This window comes from Antechinus flavipes, chromosome 1 (assembly GCF_016432865.1).
Source record: "Antechinus flavipes isolate AdamAnt ecotype Samford, QLD, Australia chromosome 1, AdamAnt_v2, whole genome shotgun sequence".
Classification (NCBI taxonomy): domain Eukaryota; kingdom Metazoa; phylum Chordata; class Mammalia; order Dasyuromorphia; family Dasyuridae; genus Antechinus; species Antechinus flavipes.
This window is the reverse complement of record NC_067398.1, coordinates 61,849,406-61,873,296: the sequence shown is the minus strand read 5'-3', so window position 1 is coordinate 61,873,296 and position 23,891 is coordinate 61,849,406. Positions and strand designations below refer to the sequence as shown.

At 42.9% G+C, this 23,891-nt stretch overlaps 1 protein-coding gene and 1 long non-coding RNA gene across 3 annotated transcripts in view; one reads left to right on the top strand and one right to left on the bottom strand.

Moving 5' to 3' along the window:
- The window catches only part of PHF2 (PHD finger protein 2), a 193,458-nt gene that overhangs the window by 144,328 nt on the left and 25,239 nt on the right, over positions 1–23,891 (top strand). For both annotated transcript variants that reach the window (XM_051983873.1, XM_051983882.1), the window contains exons 8-17: positions 920–1,007; positions 1,719–1,825; positions 4,213–4,304; positions 8,791–8,880; positions 10,918–11,304; positions 13,345–13,464; positions 17,206–17,321; positions 20,551–20,729; positions 20,943–21,016; positions 23,432–23,589. In XM_051983873.1, coding sequence (XP_051839833.1) covers positions 920–1,007; positions 1,719–1,825; positions 4,213–4,304; positions 8,791–8,880; positions 10,918–11,304; positions 13,345–13,464; positions 17,206–17,321; positions 20,551–20,729; positions 20,943–21,016; positions 23,432–23,589 — 1,411 coding nt within the window. The remainder of the gene's footprint in view (positions 1–919; positions 1,008–1,718; positions 1,826–4,212; positions 4,305–8,790; positions 8,881–10,917; positions 11,305–13,344; positions 13,465–17,205; positions 17,322–20,550; positions 20,730–20,942; positions 21,017–23,431; positions 23,590–23,891) is intronic.
- LOC127553286 (uncharacterized) lies at positions 5,004–9,901 on the bottom strand. Its single transcript, XR_007951712.1, has 4 exons — positions 9,540–9,901; positions 8,651–8,748; positions 7,558–7,672; positions 5,004–5,176 (listed from the first exon to the last, which is right to left on the bottom strand). It is a non-coding gene; the product is annotated as an uncharacterized LOC127553286 (long non-coding RNA).

Here is a 23,891-nt window from a genome sequence, read left to right as displayed (position 1 = left end):
ACAAGGGGAGCTGCAGTTCTCCATTAAAAAAAATTAGCTGTTAAGTCTGCTGCCCCTGCCCACCAAAGGATGCTTTCTATTTAATGTCAATTCAGAGGTAACTCTCCCTGCCAGCAGGTAACAGAGCCCTGCCCTCAGGGGTCAAGCTAAACCAAACTGGCCGGGAGGGCCGTGCAGACACCCTGTTAGAACAGCTGCTCCCACAGCTGGCACTTTCCTCCAAGCCCCTGGCTGTTGTCAATGGCGCTGAACAAGTGGCTGACTGATTCCCGGCTCCCGCCCCCAGCCAGTGAGTTCTTGGGGCCCAGCCTTTTCTCAGCCCGAGGTCGGGCCCGGGGGAAGCTGCCTGCGCTGGGCTCTCCTCCTTCCGGTGCCAGGGGGAGCAGTGCGGGGCCGAGGCGGGGCAGCGTGCTAGGGTGGAAAGAGCATCAGGCCCCCGAGGCGGAGCTTCTGGCCTGGCTCTTGTTCACCGGGGCACCTGGACCAAGGCATTGGACAGGATGCTCTCTAACGATCCCCAGTCAGACGTTCTTAGCTGACCGGGGGGACAGTCGAGCCTCTCATTTTGGGGTCAGTTTTTCATACTCTTGCGCAGGCAGGAGGCTCAGGCTGTTAATCATGGACTCCGCCCCCCATGCTTTCTCCCCGAGGCGCACCGTGTAGCCTAGGCTCGGAGGAAGCTTGCAGACACGCCCCTGTGATAAATAGCTCATCTAGGGAATTGGCAGAGGAGGTCGGGAGGCTTTTTTCTCTTATCGACATGCCGGGAGGCCGGCCTCTTGTCTCTCCAGGCTGCGACCTCTCATCCCTCCCGGCCTCTCGGGGGGAGGCAGCCGAGGGTGTTTCTGGGAGGCCCCCTGTCCCGCTGCCTCGGAGGTGGGAGGGTCTGCGGACACCAGCATTTCTTCCTCTCTTATAGGTTGGATATATGCAACACTAACCCCTGTAGACTGCCTGGCATTTTCAGGACATTTCCTTCACAGCCTGAGTATTGAAATGCAGATGAGGTATTGTGCTTCAAGTGTTTATTAATAATGTGCTACCTCCCCCTCCCCCTTTCTCCCCCACCTCTCTCCTCCCCCAATGCCCTGTTTCTAACTCTCCCTGGAAACTGTTGCTATGCATTTGGAAAACTGTCGAGTTCGGTCACTTAGGGTTTTTCCCTTTTGCCACAGACTGAGCAGCGAGGCACGTGCCACTCTCAATTGCTTGAAATAATAATGGGGTTTCCTCTTCAATCTGACGCTCCCCAGCCCCTCTAGGGAAAAACCTGCTCTTAGGATTTATAGGGGTCTTAAGGGGACAGCCCCCCCAGGGGAGTATCCGGCTGACTCAGGAGGAAGCAAGGACGAGAGGAAAGAAGGGAGGAGGGGAGCGAGCTGCCCTCCGAGTTCCCCCTTCCCTGCCAGTTAGCATCAGTGTCTCATAACACGGCCACTCCACATTCTGTCTGCCAGCCCAGCATGCATGCCCTCCGGAACCAACGGCCACCAAAGCGACTTAATCGCCGGCATTCATTACATGTTGTTTCCACGCCGGGCGCGAGGTGCCAGCCCGGCCGAGCAGACGTCGGGCCCAAGCCCGCCGGGAAGCCATACAGCATTTGCATTTCCCTGTCGCCCTCGCACGGCCTGCCGGGCTCGGGCCTGACCTCCCTGTTCCTCCCTGACCTTGCCCGGGACTCGTTGCGCTGAAGTACATTTTGCTTTGGCTCGCAGAGCGTACGAAGTGGAGAGAAGATTGAAAGTCGGCAGTCTGACCCAGTTTCCCAACTTTGAAACTGCCTGCTGGTATATGGGGAAGCACCTGCTGGAGACGTTCAAAGGTAGAAACCGGGCTCCGGCCGGGAGGCGGGGTCGGGGGGAGAGGGGCTCCTTCCGCTCTGCGCGTCAAGCCCTCCCAGGGGGCTTTGCGAAGCCCGCACTCATCCGGGCTCTGCGCTAGATTAAAAAGTAATGCTTGGGGGCCGCTAGAGGGCGCAGGGCCTAGAGCGCCGGCCCTGAGGGCAGGAGGACCTGGGTTCAAGTTTGACCTCAGACACTAAACACTTCCTGGCTGTGTGACCCTGGGCAAGTCACTTAATCCCAGTTACCTCAGGGGAAAAAAGTAATAAAGCCTCACATTACTAGTCACTGTGCTCCCTCGGGAGGGGGAGGTGCTGTTATGACCCCGTTTTACAGAGGGGGAAACTGAGGCAGGCAGGCGATTAAGTGATTTCTTGCCCTGAATCATCCATCTAGTGTCTAAGGCTGAATTAAGATGCCCATCTTCCTGATTTGAGGTCCTGCAATAGCTGAGCCTCCGGGTATTGTTTTCATGAGAGAATCCAGCTGTATTTCTGCTTCTGACACGGATTTTACTGATGACCTGAAGAAGGTCACTTCTCACAGGCCTTTGTTGCCTCATCTGTAAAATGGGAATAATAATAACATTGTTCCCACGTACCTTGCTGTAGCTACCCCACAGGAAGTTTTTCAGGAGTAAATAACTAGTAACGAGACGGGGAAGCGCTGAGGATTGAGTTTACAGTGCTACGTCTCCAGGAGGGGGAGGGTTTCACTGAATTTGGCAGGATGCATCTATTTCCCAACCATTACCTTGGGGAATTCACTGACTTGGTACCTTTTACGTAGAACTTGCCTATCCAGATCGTCATTTATGACATCGCCCAATGTTTCCATTTTTAAAAAATGCTCAAACCCTGCAGCTCTCCCTGTTGCTAAGAAATTTCCGTTTCCTAAGGTTAGCTGAAACTGGGCCCCCCCACCTCAGACCCAGCCTTACTCAGACAAGAAGAGCGGGCTTTTATTCACAGTCTTTCCTCAGTAATTGTCTTTTTAGGAAGTGGACACACCAGAACAATGGGCAAAATCCTACGAAGCGTTCATTTTTTATACACTTTCTTTAACCTTGAAGATTTATAAGACGCTTTCCTCAAAATAAACCAGGAACAGAGGTAGAACACATCCTGTCTCCCTTTTACAGCTAAAGAAAGCACGGCTTTGACACTTACTTGCCATTTTAGTGTCTCAAGACCAAGTCAGGCTACATTTCTAAGTTTGATCCTGGCTCCAAAGTTTGATACCTGAGTGGTCCTTCCAGCCCTTTGCGCCTTTTAGGTCTCAAAGAAAATGTCACTTTATTTTGTAGTTAGGTTCCTCTAGTAAATCTAGGAAAAGAAATACAAACCTTTGCCATCAGTGTCTCTCAAGGTGGCTTTCGTCTGTGGGGTTTGGCCAGGCGCAGAGTTCTCCCCAAGGCCTAAAGGTTCAGAGCATGAACAGTCAGTCACATGAGGACAAGAGGGGATAAATGAACAAGAAGAGAAGAGCGTTCGTAGTGTTTGTGCCTACACTGGCAGAAAAATGTGTCAGGTGACACAATGGTCAGAACTGGGGTCAAGGAGGTCTGAGTTGGGATCCTGCCTCAGACATTTGCTAGCTGGGTGAGTCTGGGAAAAGCATCTTTACCTCTCAGTGCTTTATTTCCCATTTGTAAAACAGATAATCTCTCAGAGTCAGGAAGAGCTTTGAGGATCAATTGAGATAATACTAATAAAGTGCTTTGCAAATATATATTTTAAGCAAATATATATGAAATTTAATATTTACATAAAATGGAAAGCAGTTTAGTTTTCAAAAGCATCCTTAATCTCCCTACTCTCCCCTCCCACTTTCTGCCTTGGTGAGCTGGAGTAGGGGCTGCCAGTCCGCTGACATTTTCACATAACTTCATTATCCCTGAATCTGAGGTCATCCCCTTCTCTCTGTTCTCCTTCCAAGCACTATGGTCTCCAGGAGTCCAGTGGAGCAAATTAAGTGCTTTGAAAATCTTAAAGTATGTTATAAATATTATTACTTTTTTTACATGGTGGGGGGTGTTGTGTGGTTTAAGCATCGAGATCTGGGGCAAGAAAACACTTTCCCCTCCCCATTCCATTAGTCAGGGAATGCTCTCCGGAGGAGCTGGAATTTTACAAGCTGGTTTAATATTGAAAAACAAAGAATGGGTGGACAACATGGAAGGCCAGTGTGTGCTGAGGGATCCCAAACTCCCTGGAACCTGAGCAGATATGTGTGCCAGGATACCTTCCTTTTCTTATGGTGAGGAGAGCAATGTATCTGGAGCCAGGGCTGGGGTGGAGTGGGAAGCAGTGGCTTGCTGTGTGGGAGCTGTGTTTGGGGGAGCTAATTAAATGATTCCTTTCCTTAGGATCACACAAATCTGGTAAGCAGCCACCTCCCCATATAGTCCAAGGAGCTAAAATACTGAACGGTGCATTCAGGTCATGGACTAAAAAGCAGGTAAGAGAGCATCTGTGTTCCCACGTGTAGATGGGGTGGGGGGAGCAGATAGGGAAATAGTCCGAGTTGTGAGGATTTGGAGATGGGCATTCCCAGCAAGATATATGATCTCTGGCTTGTCATGTGGAAGGATTTCATTTATTCTATTTGTGCCCAGTGGGTAGAGATAGGAGAAATGTGGAAAAATTCAAAGTAGATTTCTACCTAGTAGAAAAAAAGAACTTCCTAATAATTAGACTGACCCACTAATAAAAAGGGACTGGATTCCCAGAGGATGGATAACTATTGCTGGGAATACTGCAGAGTGGATTTGGGGCTTTGCAGGTGCTGGAAGATATTTTAAGGTTTTTGGACTATATTTGACTTCTGAGGATGCTTACAAAACCGGGATTTTAATTCCTGAAGTGATCTTAGGACTTGTCGGGGCAGTATGAGATAATGGATAGAATGTGGGATCTGGCATCCACCGAGTTCCATTCCCTGTATGACGCTTTTTTCTTACTGCCATGGACAAGTCCGTGTAGCAGAGCCTCCATTTCCCCATTCGTAAAATGAAAAAGTGGGGCTAGATAATTCTGACATCCCTCCAAAACTAATCTTGTGATCCAATGACTTTTTTCTATGAATAGTAAAATATTATTTGGCAATGAGTTTGACAAGGCAAATGTTACTCAGGGAAATGTTTTAATACTGTCACAGAGTCTCAGCCCCACAGCCACTACTATACTCTTCTCAATCCACAGGTGTCACGTGCATGTGGCTTAATGGAAAGAACATGAGTCTTGGTTCTGGGGGACCTAAATTCAAATCCTGTCATAAATTTATCTGCGTGATCCAGGCCAAATCTTCTCTCTGACCCTCAGTTTTCTCATCTATAGAATGGGGATAATAATATTTGTGTAATCTTCCTCCTTGGGCTGTTGAAAGGATAGTGTTTTATAAACTTGAAATATGGAAATTGGTATGTTATGATGGAGCCATTTCTCTGTTAAAAAAACAAAACAAAACTATCTGGCAGTTCCCTGTTTCCAGCCGGCTTTCCCATTTTTGCTAACATAGCATTATGTTCCAACATTGTGGATCTCTGACAGACAGAATTACTAATTGGTCTCTGTCTCTTCTTGCCTGATTCTGTCCCTGTGAGTCTGAGTAGATTTTACCCTCTCTCCACCTGGACCTGGGATCAAAGGCTTTCTTTTCTTTCATAAGCGCACTCTCTGACTCTATGAAGCTTTCCTTAGTTTCTCCCCCTGATTTCTCTGCCCTTTTTTGCCCTACCCTCCCAGCTCTTTTGGAGATATTTTCTCTGCTTCCTAAAATTTTGCTAGAGTAGATTTCTCCTTGACTCACATCTCATTCTGCCTTATATCATTCATTGATTCAGCAACCATTTATTAGGCACTGAGCTAGGCCATGGAAGAAGGGAGAAAGTTAGACGTGGTCCTTATCCTCATGGAGCTTGTGGTCTAGATAGAAATGATGATCCAGTAATAATAATAAAATAAAAGTAATAGCAACTAAGATATTCATAGTGGCTTTAAGATTTACCAAGTGATTTACAATTCCTGTTATGTTCCAACAACCCCATCTTCTACAAGAAGTCTTTCCCAAGAAGCCTCTTAATTCTAAAGTATTCATTCTTTTTATACTGTCCAGAACTTCTTTGGAAATATTTGTCTGCATGTTGTCTCTCCCATTAGATTGTAAGCTCCTTGAAGACAGGGGTTGTCTTTTGTCTCTTTTTCTATCCCCAGCACTTAGTGCATATAGTAGGTGCTTAATAATTGTTTATTGAGTAACTGCATACATTATCTCATTTGATCCTCACAATTCTATGAATTAGGTATTATTATTATCCCCACTTTACTGATGAGGAAACTGAGGCTAAGGATCACATTGTTTGTTAGCAAGTATCAGAAGCAGAGTCTGAACTGACTCCCAAGTGCAATGTTCTTTTCTCACCAGCATAAATAATTATAATATATACCATTATATGAGATGCTCATCAGGAAGATAAAAGAAAATATAAAGTCAGAGCATGGAATCTTGTTGCAAACTTTTTCCTTTCATGCACTGTATGTATAGTTTGAGTGGAAAGAGCTCTGTATTTCAGGAGTTTCAGTCCTGGCTCAGCTATTTACCAACTTTGTAATAATGAGAAAGTTATTAACCTCTGTTGGTCTCAGCATCTTCATTTGTAAATGAGAGAGAATTGACTTAGATGATCTCTAAGGCCCTTTCCACTTCCCATTTTATGACCTTATTCTAGCCAAATTGGAAACTAATTGTTCCCCAGTGTCATCCTACTGTTTCCTACCTCCATACACTTAACCATTCTGTCCCCTGTGCCAGGGATGCTCCTTCCTTAGATCGAGCTCTCTTCTGCCCCTAAAATCTTCACTCTTACAGAATATTTATTTTTGCATATTTCATATTTGTGCACTTCTCTTACCTTCACCTCCACCCTCCTAGACCAGAAGCTCATTGAGGGCAGGATTGTATCATAATTTATCTTTGTATTCCTAGTGCCCAGTACAATGTCTCGTGATGATTCTTTTTGGTTGAATTAAGAGGCAATTTGGTCATTGGAAGGGATGTAAAATAAATCTGCCTGGCAGTAGAGGAAAAAACATTCCTGAATTCTCTCACATTGTAAAATTTGAGTTAGTTTATAGGTAGTTTATAAGTTAGTTTATAAATAATTTGAGTTAGCTTTTAAGAGATGCTTTGCCAATAAAGGGACTTGGGGAGAAGCAGGAGTCTATTTTCAAGCTGAAATCTGGGATAGGGAGTGAGGGAGAGAAGATTGTTCTTACAGCTCTGGGAAGCATCATCAGAAGGAACCTTGGAGGTTAGGGAATTTGCCAGACCATCTTTATAGGTAAAGGGACAAGTTCTCTTGTATTTAGCTTTCTATTCACAATCTCTTCTGTAAAAATTGTAGTAATAATCATCAATTAACCCTGGAACATTGATTAGGCACCTACTATTTGCCAGACACTGTGATGGACACAGATAAGAAAGTAGAGTAATTCTTTTTCTTAAAGAACTAGGGGAACCTGTGGCAGACAGTCTCCTAAGGCACATCTAGAGCCTAACTCCCCACTATCTTCTCTACTTCTTTCAAATCATACACTCTGTTCCAGCCCAACTGGTCTCCTTACTATTCCCTGTTTACATACTAATCTGTGACACTGAGCCAATTATTTAAACCTATCTGGCCCCAATTTCTTCCTTTATAAAATAAGATCACCTGTAGTCCTAGGTCTAGCATCCTATCCTGTGTCCACACCTTTCAATAGGCTAATTTCTACTTCTTACTGAAGTCTCTTAGAATCCCTGAAGCCTTCCATAGTTGATTTGCTCACCTGTTTAAGACATAACAATAACAACAATGATAATGAAGGTTATGATGCTGTTACCTAATTATATAATTAAAAATTGTTGTTACTAATTAGAGAATAACATTAGGCAATCTATGATAAATAAGCTTCTTAAACTGTGCATTTCAACCTCCTGTAGGGTCACATTATTGAATATGGATGTCGTGAAACTATGATATGTTACAAGTAAATGTTTGCTTTATATACCTGTTCTATGTACCTATATACCCAGGGTCAAGTAAAACTTTCTTGGGTGAACAGGGTCATGAGTGGAAAAAGTTTAAGAAGTCCTGTTCTAGATCAGTGATGTCAGATTCAAATGGAAACGGATCCTGTTGACCACATACTAATTTAGAAAACTACAAATTAATGATCTCTATGTTACAGCGTGTTTTCATTTGTTTTGTTAAACAAATGTGGTTTAATCTGATGCTGGTGGCAGTTGGGAATTTTGGATGCCGTTTGTAACTTGGGACAAGAGTTTGAGATAGTCACTCTTTCACTGGAAGAGAAAAGAAGGATGAATTTGTTTTAGCTCGGTCATAGATGCTTTCATGGGGGAAATGATACTTGAGCAGAGCCTTAAAAGATGTGTGAATATGGAACATGTAGGGGTCAGTGAGGAGATTGGTTTCGAGACCGGATTCATGATAGTGGGAGGAGTGGGGTGTGAAGAGATGGGGAAAGGGAGGGGAGGGCTAGGTTGTGGAGAGCCTTGAGTAATGGACATTACACCTCTTGGCAAATGGGGAACCCCTGTAGGTTCTGAAGCTGGGAAGAAGTGCAAATGTTGTTTCTAATGCTCCCCAAATGAGTTTGGATGCCAGCAGGATATCCTGTTCCTTTATCCTGCCATACTTCACAAAGTAACCCAATCATTTTGTAAGAAGCTTATTAACTTACTAATATGTTGTTAATTTCTTAATAATTATTAAGCTTATTCATGTCAGTGTAATAAAGTACCTAATCATTCTCGATGGTGGGTAGAAGGATGGCAGTCTTGGGAGATTGGTGCAGGGGAGGAAAAATGAAGTCAAATCCCCCGAATACTTCTAGGATGACTATGGAGCAAGAAAGTGATGCTGTAATACTTTGTGTTTCAGGCCTTAGCAGAACATGAAGATGAACTTCCAGAGCATTTCAAACCATCCCAGCTTATCAAAGACCTTGCCAAAGAGATACGACTCAGCGAGGTACGTCAGTCTCTCCTGACCTGGAGCGGGACCTGAGGATCCGGCTGGGATCCCCCTCTGTGGGGGGAAGTAGCAGCCCTTGGCTGGCTAGGGATCACTAGTGTTGGCCCTTGGGTGTCCTGGGCCTGCTGCAGCAGTGCTGTAAGAATTCCAGTAAATGATCGATCACCTCTTCCTTTGGGCCACAGGCATCCTTACTCTCTCTCCTTACTCTCTCTAACCATTTCCTTCTTGGTGTTGGGGGCAAGGGCACTCTATTTTTCCCTATTAAGCAGTTTACAGAAGGACCTGGGAAGCTAAGTGGGGGACCTGGGATTCACAACACAAGGATCTCACCTCTCTTTCCTACCTGTGTGACCTTGAGCAACCATTAACTTCCCCCTGTCTCAGTTTTCTTATCTGTAAAAACGAAAAGTCAGATCTCACAAATTGTGTGACCCTAAGCAGGTCCCGTAACCCCGTTGCCTCAACTCCTCAACTGCAAAATGAGCTGGAAATGGCCAACTCCTAGAGTATCTTTGTCAAAAAAACTCCAAATGAGGTCACAAAGATCAGCACAACTGAAAAATAGCCGAAGAGTCATAAAAAAATGGACTATTAGATAGCCTCTGAGTCCCCTCCAGATCCGAACCTGTAATGTATGATTATTATCTGCTTACTTGGAAGCCTTGCCCAGGTTTCTTATTTAATGCTTCCAGAGCGAGGGGAGCGAGACAGAGGAGCTTAGTTCCCCAGCCAGCAGCTCTCAGGCCGGCCCTGACCTCTGTTACCTCCTTGGGCTTGTTGCTTTTCCTACCCTGGAAGCCCCAAGCGTTAGGAGGAAGCCCTGCTGGAGGAGAGGGTGTCTCGGGGACGGTTTGGCTCTGACGCTCCCCGGAGCTCCCCGGGGCCCTGCCCGTGACTGGCCTGAGGCAGCTCTTGGCCATTCTCGACACAAACATCTAGCTCTTCTGAATCTCATCTGATTCCGGAACCTCCGGGTATTCTGAGACCAACAGCCCTCTGCTCAGAGCAGCGAGCCCCAATGTCCTTGGCGCCAACATGGTCAGACAGGTAGGCCCAGTCCCTGAAGGAGAGCCCAGCTCCCAGAGCCATGGCCCAGCAGCAGAAGGGATTGAGTGGTCAGAGGCAGGGCAGGCCCCACCGCTCCTAGCGCCGGGGAAAGGGTCCGGGGCAGGCGGGGGTCTAAGGAAACCCATGACCCTCAGACTGTTTCTGGCCTGAGCCCTCCCCAGAGCTGTTGGGGAAGCCAGGCAGGTCGCTGAGCCCTTCGGCCCTTACCTCCCTAGCTCTGGAAAGGCTTTCTGTATCACTTTGGGCCCATGTTTTAGAATTCCCACTGGCAGACTGGAGCAAGTCCAGAGCAGGGAAAGTCAAAATGGCCCAGGGTCTCGGCGCCCTTTCATAGGTGGAAGTCTGCGTAAATAGCATCTGGATCTTAAATTCTCAGCCTAAACTTGTCAGACCTTGTGCAGCCCCTGGGCTGTGCCTTAAATCTCGGTAACTGCTACATCTTTTTGTCAGTCATGCTGCGCTTGTGGTGGCTTGGTTATGGAAGACTCTCTGTTCCAAGGTACCACGGTCTTAATCTTCCTATTCATCCTCTCTTCTTCTTTATCTTCTCCTTACATTTCTGTCCCTCTCACCACCTCTTCCTCCTCCCCAACTTTCTTCTTCCTTTCTCCTTTTCCTCCTCTTCCCCCACTCCCCACCACTTCCAGAAAGAAAACATACCGAGATGGTGGTGGGGATGGATCTGATTACCAAAGGGTAGGATCAGAACAGTCTCCTCTGCAAAACGGAGGTCCAGCTGTTCTGTATCTGAGAGTAAAATGTCTCTAGAAGGTGGTTTTGGAAAGAGTTATTTCTGATTTCTAGTTTGGGAGGGGAACCAGTCAGTTGTTTCCCGTGACTCCCTTTGGGTTGAGTGTGATCTCATTGTGATGATGTTTCATGGATCTGGAGAATCTCTTAGAGGTAGATGGCACAAGGAAGGGTAGAAAATGTGACAGTGAACCCTTCTCCTTCGTTTTCCAGAATGCATTGAAAGTCACTAAACCCGAAGTCGGTGCCAATGTCTCTCCCAAGGAAGTCTGCCCCATGGAGAAGGAGAAGGAGGAGCCCCCTTCCCCTGTACAGGTCACCCCACCTCCCTCCCTGGTGGAAAAATCTTCTAAAAAAAAGACTCCCAAAACGATGAAACCACCCAAACCATCCAAGATCCCCAAGCTTCCCAAACTCCCCAAACCACCGAAGCCTCCAAAGCCCCCGAAGCCCCCCAAAGCTCCCAAGATCAAGGAAGGAGGCAAGAAGAAGGGGAAGAAGTCCAAGGAGTCGGCTTCCCCCACCATCCCCAACTTGGACTTGCTCGAAGCCCACACGAAGGAGGCACTGACCAAGATAGAAACGCCAAAGAAAAGCAAGGTGTGTGCTTCTCCCCAGCGCCCCAGGGTAGGCCAGCCGATGGAGATCGAATGCTGTGGGGGTTAGGACTCAGTAAAGTGAGGTTTCTCCTCTTCACAGAGAGCCTTTCTTATGGTCATACCTACTTCTCTCAGTCTTGTGGGTCTAGGCTCTTAGCTGCTGCTCGCCACGGATTTAATAACCTTTCACCTTTCCCAGGAGACTCATCTGACATCAAAGTGAAAACAAGCAGAGGCAGGCATGGAATTAACTGAATCAGGAGATAACTCTGGGGGTTTTTCTATGTTAGGGGTTTTTGTATGTTATCTTGGCTCATGGCTATATTCCACAAAGGTCCTGAGCCAACCAATCAATGATTATTTATTAAGCCCCTATTATGTGCTAGGCAATGTACTAAGCGTTGGGGATACCAAAAAGTAAAAGAGAATTCTTGCTTTCATTACAATATAATGGAGGACACAAGAAAACAATTACGTATGAAGCAAGTTATTGCAGGATAAATAAGAAATAATGGCTGGGGGAGAAGCAGTGGAGTTAAGAGGATCTGAGGAAGGCTTCCTTTAGAAGTTGGGGTTTTAGCTGGAGACTTTAAGAAAACCAGGGAGGTTACTAAAGAGTGGAAGAGGGAAAGCATCGTAGGCATGGTGGATAACTGAAGAAAGCTGAGAGATGGAGTATCTTATTCCTGGAATGGCCAGGAGGCCAGTGGATCAAAGAGTCCATGTTGGGCAGCAAGGTATAAGAAGACTAAAAAGATGGGAGGGTTTATGAAGGGCTTTGAATGCCAAACAACATTTAGACATTACCGAGTTAAAGATGTCTACTGGACATCCAATTTAAGGTGTTTGAAAGACAGCGGTAGATACAGACTGGGTGGTCAGCAGAGTAATTGGGAAAGGAAAGATAGAACTGAGAATGATCAATGTAAGGATAGTCATTAAATCCATGGGAACTGATGAGATCACTGAGAGAAGTAGTATAGAGGAAAAAGAAGACCTAGGGAAGAACCCTGAAGGACATTTATAATTAGAGGGGATGATCTGGACGAGGATCCAGCAAAGGAGAGAGAGAAGTGAAAAAAAATCAGTAAAAAAGATATAGAGAAATACAGTGATTACACTGATACTTTACAAAAATTATGTCCATTCAATGTCAGAAAACCCAGTGATGTCGGTATTAAAGTTATTAGTCATTTCATTCTTCAGCTAAAGAAATTAATGTCTTACCCATTATCCTGAAATCCAAGCCTTACAATTAGGCTTAAATTGACTTCTGCAGCTTGTACACATGGATTCTAGGGTTCTATCCTCAGAGTCAAGCAGAGGAAGGGTGACTGCATTTCCACATGACAACTCTGAAGTGCTTGAAGACAGTTCTTCATACTTCCTGTTTCTCTCTCCTATTCCTTATCACTAGAGCAAGAACCCATGAATCAATGTTTTATTCATTTGTTGTTTGGCACCTGAAGGTAGATCCCAGGACCAGGGAATGGTAGTTACAGAGAAGATTTAGGTTTAATGTAAGGAAAAACTTAACAGAGCTGTTCCAAAATATGTTTGAATAGTATAATATCCTGCAAATAGTACACTTTACAAAGTTTATTCAACCTGACAAAGTCAAAAGAAAGTTTTTTTTTTTTTTTTTAATGCTGTGAAGAATGTGAGGTGGAAGAAGGTCAAAAATAGTATCATTGAAAAAGTTGTCCCTGAAAAACTGGGAGATTTTTGGTAGATAGACATAGCAGATAGGAGAGTAGATGATGTTGGGGAGTCAAGTTCAAGATGGAAAGATCCTAGGATATGCTGACTTAAGTAGAAGGCAGAGAGAAGATAATTTGCTTTTTAAGTTAAAGCAAGTGAATAGCTAAAAAAAACAAAGAAACCACAAATGAATTTCAGGCATTTGGATGAGAGGTGACTGAAAATTGCATCTCATAAGTAGGTTGCTCGTATTTGTGTATTTACCTGGGGAGGTAGCGCTGCATCCTTTTCCTGCCTTAGATGCTAAGTGATGGCTCTTCCCCCACTTATTCTTTTATAGGTTTCAAAGAATGTTTTAAGTGTCCCCAGCAAAGAAGTCAGTAATAAGCAAAATGACATGGAGAGGTTTGAAATCCGGGAACAGAATAAGACCAAAACAGAAGCCAAGTGGAAATATAAGGTAAGGCTGGAGGCATCAAGGTGTACTGGGGACAAGCCAAGTCTGGCCTTGAATCCTTACTGATATGCATGTGCCAGCTGGGAGATTTCATGGGCTTGCTCCCAGTCCTTCTGAACTATGAGGAGAAGACAGAGGAACAAATGACATGATGCATCCAAAACTCCAGATCAGTGTTGGCTTTTGTTGTGAGCTAGTAGAGAGAATGGGACTTTCCTGAATCTGGAGTGTATTTGTTTCTTCTCTACACCTCTAGAAAGGATCCTTGTTTTATTCCTTCTGCTGTCAAGCAAAGACCGAAAAGATCTGTCACTTCCTTAGAGTTGGGTTTTAGAATTGGGAGGGACCTTAGAGATGGATGAGACCCACCTGTCTTTGTAGGCAGAAATCTCCTCCACCTTTTGCCAGTGGTCACCCAGCCTCCACTGGAACACTGCCTGTGAGATAAGTGCCTTCTGCAGCAAGCCACTTCATTTCAGGATAGCTCTCATTATTCTGAAATCCATCCTTCCTTTTGTTGATTTAAAATTTGGTTCTTGCCTACTTTGCCCACTGCTCTTCATTTTTCTGCCCTGTGAGAAAGTTTGTTCTTTTCCATCTTTTTATGTATTTGAAAGTGGTGATGATGTTTTCCCAACCTAATTGAAAGGGCCATAGCTCTAGCTCTGGAAGGGACCACAGAAACCCAGGACCCATCTATCTAGTCAAGTTCCCTTATTTTACAGATGAGGAAACTGAGACAGGGAATAAGGGACAGTTCTGAGGTTTCACAATGCTAAGCGTGGGAAGTAAGATTTGACTTCACTACCATTGATCTTTCCATTGTATTGCCCTATTTCCCTTCCCTTTTCTAGAAAGTTTGATGGAACTAGTGACTCAGGAAAATCAAAATCCAAAGTGTCTCTTGTATTTTTTTTTTGGCAAGGAGTCAGGGTTACACAGCTAGTAAGCATCGTGTGTCTGAGGCTGGGATTTGAATTCAGGTGGTCCTGCTCCAGGGCCAGTGTTCTCTCTGGTGCACCACGGAGCTGCCCTATTTTTTTAGCCATGTGATTATGGGCAAGACATTAAGCCTTTCTGGTCTTCAATTTCTTTATCTGAAGAATGAAGTGACTAATACCTTTAATACCTACATCACAGGGTTTTCTGACACTGAATGGACATAATTTTTGTAAAGTATCAGTGTAGTCATTGTATTTCTTTATATCTTTTTTTCTAAGGCCATGTATTAATAGCAAGCTCCCAGGTCTGGAGATATTATTACTACGTGTGAGACAAGCAGTTCATTTGTGTCTGCTTATGTAGAACAAAATGAACCATTTCATTCTTTACGAGGCTATGGTCCTCTCAGATGCCATGTTGCCTCCTAGGGAACTAATGGCTTATCTGTTAAGAGCTGGACCTGCCTTATTCTGAATTCTCCCTTTTAGCCGGGTGACACCCCTCTGGTTTCCAGTTCCCTTGAAGCAGAAGATTGCTAATGTGCTTCCAGCTATGACAGAGAAATGTGGTCCATTAGAAAGAGACCTGTGGCCAAAGTCAGAGCTTGGGTTCAAATTCTGCCTCTGGAGCACGCTGTCTCTGTGGCCTTGCCTACTGTTCAGGGATGCTGGAAAATCCAGAGAAGACCCCAAAACTACAAATGTAAGAAATTAATAAAAGAAATCTCACTTCCAGAATGAGGGACATATGCAGAGTCAGTGTTGTAGAAACGCCTTGGGCTGGCAACAAGCTAGACAGACCTGAAAGAATTTAGGTCATGGCCAATGAGCATCTTAGTCCATACTCAGGGTTCAGAGGATTTCTCCAGCACATCTTCCATCTAGTGATTGTCTAGTCCAGTCTCTTCATTGGTTTTGTTTTGTTTTGTTTTGTTTTTCAATTTCTCCATTTTACACTAAAGGAAACTGGGTCACAAAGCTAGGGCAGTGATGTATACTTAAGGTCATATGGCTTCTGGGTGGCAGACTTAGGATTCCAAATTCTCAGCTTTATTCTTAACTCATCATCTCCTCCTTTTGGCTTCTCCTGACCACTCACCCCTCACTCCCCTCACCAGCCAGGAGAATGCAGGATAAAGACAAAAGGCTCACCCAGCCTTGGGCTGTGCAGGGGACATTGGACCGAGCTCATCTCTCCCACCTTTCCACACTATTCTGCTTGTCATAAAGCAACAGATCTGAGCTGAAATGCTGAATTGTTCAGCTCAAAGTTCCATAGGATCCCTTCTGACACCCTCTGCCCTCTCCATCACCTCATGACCGGCACTTTTCTCAATGCATGCATGTACAATTGTTATCAGGAACATTTGCTGATGTCCCTTTCCCCAAGGCATAACTGAGCTCAGCTTGGCTCAGGCCTGAGCTGCCATGTTGGGTCTGTACACCTTTGCTTTTTGCTGTTTTTCTCCTGGATCACAGTGACTGAATGATGATTCTGGTATCAGCTAAGTTCTTCCACATCCAAGTTCCCCATCTATAAATAAGAGTTGTTATTATCTTGAAGGTTCTTATTTCATCACTTGGTACAATTCTCTGTGATGAGCCAGTATGGGCATCTGGCAGGTCTCTTGCTGACTAGGTGTTGGATGTTGATCCATGTGGATGAATGCCAGTGAGATGTTGTGAATGTATATTTATCCAGTGGGACAGTTGTTTATGCTACAAGCAGGGAAGAGTTGGCCAATGTGGCCTTCTTCCCAGAGCAGGGAAGTTTTCTGTGGTGCCTTCCAGAGAAAGCCCTAGGCTTTCAGAGAGCCCCCATCTCAAATTCTGAGCATTTATTAAGATGACAAATCATCTAGATCTGGAAGGGACCACAGGAATTGTTTATTTATAGCTGTTTTATTTATTTAATTCATTAATAATTTAATAATTTATTTAATAATCTTGTAGCTTTTTAAAGACAAGAACATGTTTTCCTTAAAATTAATTTCATTGAGAATATTAATTTTGTATTGATTTTAAAAAAATTCATTGATTTGATTTTTAAGTCCTTAGAAGATCATTTCTCTTTGTATCTTCCATAGTACATATATACATGTACATAGTACATAGTAGGTGGCTTAGTAGATATTTTTTGAAATGAATGCTTTCTGCCAATTTGCAAATAAATAGGTCAGTATCTGCAAGGACCATGCTGTGAGGTAAACCCCAGTTAATTGAAAGAACGCCTGACCATATAAGAGCATAATCATTTGACTAATGCTCAAATACTTTTTTTTCTTTTGTGCCACTTAGGAAGATGTTTTTCAACAGAGGATGGTATTTTGCTTATATATATATAATGTGCTTGAAAGCAAAGCACGTTGACAGACCGACTGACCATTTTGGACAGCATGTGCCTCATTCCCTACCTGGAATCCACAATTTTTCTACTAGAGAAGTCTGCTTCCTAGTTACTCATCTGAAACCATACTGGGCTAATGGAGCTGGAGTTCTGATGCTTTTCAATGCTGTCTTCATTTATATTGTTGTGGATGTCCTGTATATTGTCCTTCTGCTTCTTATTTTTCTCTGTCAATTCAAACAAGTCCCAACCATTTCTTCTGTTGAAAGTTTTTACAGGTGGGGAAATGGAATTGGGCTTGGTAGGGGATGAGGAGCATTTTAGACACATCTATCTGAAAATGCTCTCCTGGGCCTCAAGGAGAAGTTTAGCAATTACATTTCTGTTTATTCATGGGTTTTCAAAGACCCTTTTTTGTGTATCCTTGTAAATGTTTCTTAAAATGTTTTTTTTCAGAATAGCAAACCTGATTCCTTATTGAAAATGGAAGAAGAACAGAAATTGGAAAAAACTCCTTTATCAGGAAAAGATAATAAATTTATGTTTTCTTTCTCTAACAAGAAACTTCTAAGGTAAGTAGCAACACGGATGAAGAGAATAGATAGATTTATTAATGACCTCTTCTAAGGCTTCATCACAGTGGATCCTTGGCTTTCCAGAGGCCAAAGTGAGTTGGAAGCTTTGACCAATGTGACTGAGCTGTAAAGGATTTTACAGAAATTGTTTGAGGACCTACCTGTGGTTTGTGGGCCAGTCTACTCCCTCTGGAGCTGGCTCTTCAGCACAAAGTTGGTCACTAGGTGATGGACATTTTCTTTAACTGTTAACAATTCATTTAATTGTTTATTAATGCATAAAGATGTTAGAAAGTGCATTGTTGGAGTATCTGCCCACATGAAATTACAAATCTTTTGAGATATTGAAATAAAGAAGCGGAAGTAGAGTAGGAAGAGACAGAAGTATGTCATTGGAAAGAAAACAGTGGGACTTAGTAGACTTGGATTTTAAGCCAGATTTTAAGCCTTCTGGTCATTTAGTGACTGGGCAAATCAGTTGGGAACTGATCTGTAAGTTAATTCCAGAGTTTCCCCTGACATTCATGAATAAAGTGGCTTGCCCAAACTGACACAGCTGGGGTGTGCTATAGATAGGAAACCAGGTCTTTCTGCCTCTGTCCCCCTCCCCTGTGACATGCTCCCTAGCTCTTCTTGTTTTTGTTATACCATGGCTTTGTTCATTTCTGAGTAAGGGGTGAGGGTACCCAGAATGCCTTTGACCAGAAATGTATAAATTGATTGCCAACATTTCCTCCTTGCGAGTTTTGTCCAGAGTTCTCCTACTGAAAGTGAAATTGCCCCTTCTGAGACAAATGAAAAAAATACACAAATGTATGAATGTAGACAGATTTATTCACTCATTCTCTCACTCACTAACTGTTCTTGACTACCCGGCTGCCATGTGCAAAGCATTGGGAACTCCTGCCTGTTGTTGTCATAGTTCAAAATAGCCTTATTAGACACTGTGAAGAGAATCACCCAGATGGAGAATTTAGAGGAGTTACTTCCCATAGCAGATGACCCATCACAGGGTTTTATTTGCCAAAAGAGTTTAATGATAAAAATGTGTTGATTTGTTGCTGTTCCTGTGCAGTGAGTCTTAGTAATGCTGTCAGCACCTGTCAGGATTCACACCACAAGTGTTTTATGATCTGGCACTCTCTTAATGTGGTTCAAATATAAGTGTCCTGGGACAACTTTGGTGCCGTACCAGTCGGCCACATCAGTGACAAAGGAAGTATCCACTGTCAGGGAAATGGTTCTTTCACATGGTAGACACATGTGTGCATCCATTCATGTAGAGTATGTGCAAACATGTTGTGCATACATATGAACACATGCTGTAGTACCCGGTTATCAAAGGTTACATCCCAGTCTGATAGTGAACTCATCACAATTCATGTTCTTTGAAGAACGGAATTCTGATTTCTTGGTTTTACTACATGGCCTTAAACTAATCCCAGATTTTTCAAAAACTGATTCTTGCTTGCTTGCCTCTAGATCTTAAGTACTTTAGAGAGGTAACATAGCTTAATGGAAATGAATTAGGAATCAGAAAAGGCAATTCGACCTTACCACAGTAATGAAGTGTATTGCCTTGGACAAGTAATTTAAACCTCCCTGATGCTCAGGTTCATTATCTCCTAGGGTTTTGTGAGGCTCAAAAAGATACTGTATATAAATGTCTTTGAAAGCCTCAAAGTGCCATATAGTTTTCAGCTCACACTTTTTAGATGGAGACCTAGTTAACCTGAACAGCAAGCATTCATTAAGCTCCTACTGTGTTCTAATACCAAAACCAATACACTCACATTACCCCTTTACCCCTGTGATTCATATGGGAACAGGCCAAAATAGGTACCCTTATGATGAGTTTTAATAAAATTTCTTGAAAATGTAAAGTAATTCATGGTATTTATATACACTTACATTACCCCTTTACCCCTGTGATTCATATGGGAACAGGCCAAAATAGGTACCCTTATGATGAGTTTCAATAAAATTTCTTGAAAATGTAAAGTAATTCATGGTATTTATGTCATAATTAGTAACCTACACATACAATATGTTCTTTGTGTAGCATTATGCTAGATCTTTATTATGGTATCAGTGTATCTAATATTAGTGAGGTTTTTAAAAAAAAGATTATCATTTGTTAATAATAGTATCTATTTTCAAGAGATATCTCAGTTCTATAACCCTGTATTATTTGGACTTCATTCTATCCATTTTTTTGCTATTAGGGAGTCAAAAATATTTTCTGACAGTTCCTATATAGATCATGCATTGTGAGGGTTTTCAATGAGAACATGTCCATAATATATAGATAGATATAGATATAGATATATTGGGGAGGAGGGATATAGAGAAGATTTGGGAAGACTGAAAAGGAAGCCTTAATGTGGGCCTCATAAGTGGGGGATGTGAAAAACCCCAAGGGTTCTTTCAGATCATGCTAAATTATTTGGGACTAATAATAGCGCACATTGACTTAATGCTTTACAGTATGTGAAAAGCTTGACCTACATTATCTCAATTGATTTTCATAACAACTCTGTGAGGTCAGCATTATTACTGTATGCATTTTAGAGATGAGAAAACTGAGACCACCAGAAGCTAAAAACGTTGCTCAGGATCACATAGCTAATAAGTATCCAGAATTAAATACAGGATTAAAACTCAGGTCTTCTGACTTTGGCCTCAATAGTCAGTCTAAGCTCTATGCAATCCTTTTCCTCTTGAGGATTTGAAGTCCTTTAGAGCAAAACTTGTTAAGCTATGGGTCACAACTCCATATGGAATTGTGTAACTGAATTTGGGGGTCACGAAATATTTAGCAATAGTAAAAGGTTTCAAATATTCTGCCAATGTGTAATTCATCATGTAAAAATAAATAAACACATCCATGTTTTCAGCATGCAAATTTGCTTTCATCTTTAACAAATGGTAAAATTATGCGTATACTAAAGAATAGTTTTAAAATATCTTTATGATTTATTATCAGTAAATATTTCATTTACAAATCTATTTTATGTACCTGTATATCTGGGATCGCATAAAAATTTCTTGGGAAAAAAGGGGTCATGAAAGAAAAAAGTTTAAAAAGTCCTTTTTTGTTAGCGGTATGGTTACTTGCTTCAGAGTAAGGAAGAATCTCATGGAAGTCAACAATTCTAGTTTTAAGGAGAAAGAGTTATGTGAATGCATGAACCTGACTGATGATTTTTATTTTTTGTTGCAATAGCTCCAAGGGCATTAAAACCCAGACAAGTCCCGGGGTATTTGGGTCCTTACAGAACTTCAAGGAAGACAAAACCAAGCCCATTCGGGATGAATATGAATATGTGTCTGATGATGGAGAGCTCAAAATTGATGAATTTCCAATTAGAAGAAAGAAAAACACAACAAAAAGAGATTTGTCCTGTAAGTTATATTTCCTCTTGTGTTCAGTTATGGCATTGACTCCTTAGTTGAAGAATTCCTCAAGCGAGCATGAGGAAACATTTTCAGCAAGCAGCATGTTTTGGACTTGCTTTGTAGATACAGTCAAGAAGTGCATACCATTATCCAGATGTGTGAAAGATAAGCTTTTTCTTCAAGAAAATCCTATCATTGCAATTTCATTTTTTCTTTTAGTTTTATCAGATAAGAAGGAAACCATCCAGCACACACCCGTGAAGAAGCCAAAGGTTGAATCAGTATTATACAAGGTGAGTTTGTACTTCATCAAATGTATGTTATTTGTTTAGTGACACGGTCCATTGACATGTCTTGTGTTCCAACTAAGGTCATGAGCTGAATAATGAAAAATGTCGTGGCATTTTGCCGTGAAACCAGAACACTAGTGATGGACTGTTTTCCTAGAAAGAACTGTTAAAGTGCTATATAGACACTATTTGTCCTGTGCATTTTTTTTCAGGCTTTATCTATATGACTTCTTCAAACCTCCCGTATGTCTTTAGGAAGACGGCAGATTATGGGGGTTTGGGAGACACATTCAGTGGCTAAGGAACAACCTCAAAAACAATGTTGGTGGATTTTTAACCCCAATCTTAAATGAGGCCTTAGTCTGCTGAAGCTGTAACTTCACAAATACACAAATATGTCTTTAGGTAGAGATTATGATCAGTGTTAAATATTCCTCCACGACTCACAATGCCATCTTAGTTGCCTTCTCTCTTCCAGGAAGCTTTTTCCCTGATCTGCTCTGCTGGAAATAATCCCTCCCTTCTTGGGACTCTTATATATCTGTTTTGCTCTTTGTTCTCATTTATGTAATTCAGATTCTTCTTCCATCACTCATTCTGGTGTGGAGGTGACCTTGAATTCTCAAAGGCCATGCTAGATGGTGTAGTAGATGTAACGCTGGATTTAGAATCAGGAGAGCTTGAGTTTAAATCCATTCTTAGACTTTCAGTGTGACTTGAAAGTCAAGTAACCCCTCTCCACCTCCAGTTTCCTCATCTGTAAAATTGGGATGATAATAGCACCTTCCTCACAGGGCTGTTGTGAAGATGAAATGAGTTAACATATGTAAAACATCTGTAAATCATAAAGTACCAAATCATTGCTAGCTGTGGTGATATGGATGGCGACTATGATGATAATATTGATACTAATAAAATCTTAGCTTTGTTAGGTCCTAACAAAGAGGAATGGCTTTCATTTATGGGCAAGCCATTGAACTATATATAATATGATGTCCAGGTACAAAAGAGTGAATTCTTTTAGTTTCTGTGCCATTGAAGACCACCTCTAAGTCAGGGAAGAATCTAAGTCTGCATTCATTCATAGAAAGAGGGTCCACACACGAGAGGAATTACAAACTGTGGATGTAATTAACGATTTCTTGGGGGGCACATTGCTTCTATTTTCTACCAGAATCATTGGTTTGACACATGTGCCCTGTCTGTCTAATTTAGGCAGCTGGGTGGTAGTGCACTAGATAGAGTGCTGGACTTAGGCACAGGAAAACCTAAATTCATATCCTCTTAGTCACTTGGTAGCTCCTGGGCAGGTCACTTCACTGCTATCTGCTTCAGTTTCCTCTTGTTAAAAATGAAGATAATAGTAGCACTTAAATCCTAGAGTTGTTGGGGACGAGAAATAAAGCAAAAATGTTTATAACGTTTACAAAGTGTTTTCCAAGCCTTGATGTGCTGTATACATGCTAGCAATTATGTAAATGCTAGCTATTAATCTTTGTTCTCTGTAGCAACAACTGCAACCAACAGTCATTGTTCTGTACGGAATATTATTGAACATTATGCCACCTATTGAACTTTATCTGTAGCTGATCCGTTCCAAAGAGAATGATGTCACTTGCCACCATCCTAAAGGACAAACTGCTTTCTCTGCCCACTCTGCCCTTCCATTTATACTGGCCATATATGGACAGTTTTCTTCCAGATTCTTGATGCTCTTTTGCTGCATTATTGGATCAGGTGACTGCTCCCCAGTCTCCAGTCAGTTCTGCTTTGGAATGGGAATGAAAGCAAGGCTTGCTGGGTGGGCAGCTAGTTATTCTCTGTGGTAGCTTGGGCCGGCCATTGTTACCAACAGGGCAGAGTGCAAAGAGCTGTTAATGTACAGAGGATCCCAGAATTTAGAGTTAGAATAAATCTCTTAGTTCTATGAACCCTTCACATGTAAAAGTAACTTCTGCCCTTTCACTTTAAGGATATTGAGTCGTCCTCCCTTCTTTCTCCTTCTGATAGTGCTGATCCAAATAGCCTCCGTTTTAACCTGGGTAAGAATCCTGAGAAAGAAAGAAAAGGCTTCTTGACTTTGTTCCTGGAGGGCAGTGGTCCTTTCTCAAAGCTGGATGCAAGGAGAGGGGACCTTGCCGGGGCAGTATGCCTTCTGAGCCCACATCTAACCTGGTTTACACAGGTACACGAGCAGGCTCAGGCATCAAGCTTTGACTCTGGCCACACGTATATTATTTTCCGAGCTCACTTCAAACTGTAAGAGCTCAAGTTTCTTTACCTGGCCATTTTTTCTCCCAAAGGGGAAAACAAGGTCCTCCTGTAATAAATATCAATCCCCTAGCAGATGGCTGCTGTTGAGTACTGTGGATCTTGGTTTGCTTTGTATCACCTGTGGTTTTTGCCTTGTCTCAACAGAGTGATGATTCATCAGATGAGGATTCTCTCCATATTGATACGGAAGCCAAGCCAGGCCGCAATTCCAAAGTAAAGAAGGAGAGTGGGAGTTCAGCAGGGATTCTGGATCTTTTGCAGGCCAGCAAAGAAGTCGGAGGTTTAGAGTATAACACCAACAGGTAAGCTCCTCTTGGGAATGAGGTGCTGGAAAGCCTTCTGAAAAACCAAGATTGTCAGTGTGCATCACTGAATACAACGTGCCTGTAATTGGGCAAATCATTTTTGGGGGAGTGAGAGGGGTGAGGCAGTTGGGGGTAAGTGAAGAATCTTAGGATGTATTTGAACTCAGGTCCTCTTGACTTTAGGACCTGTGCTCTCTCTATTGCACCATCTAGGTGCCCCTTCTACCTACCTGCAGACTACCTGTGTGTCTGGGAGGGAGGAACCCCAGGAAATGGAAGGTGGCAAGCTCTAAGGGATG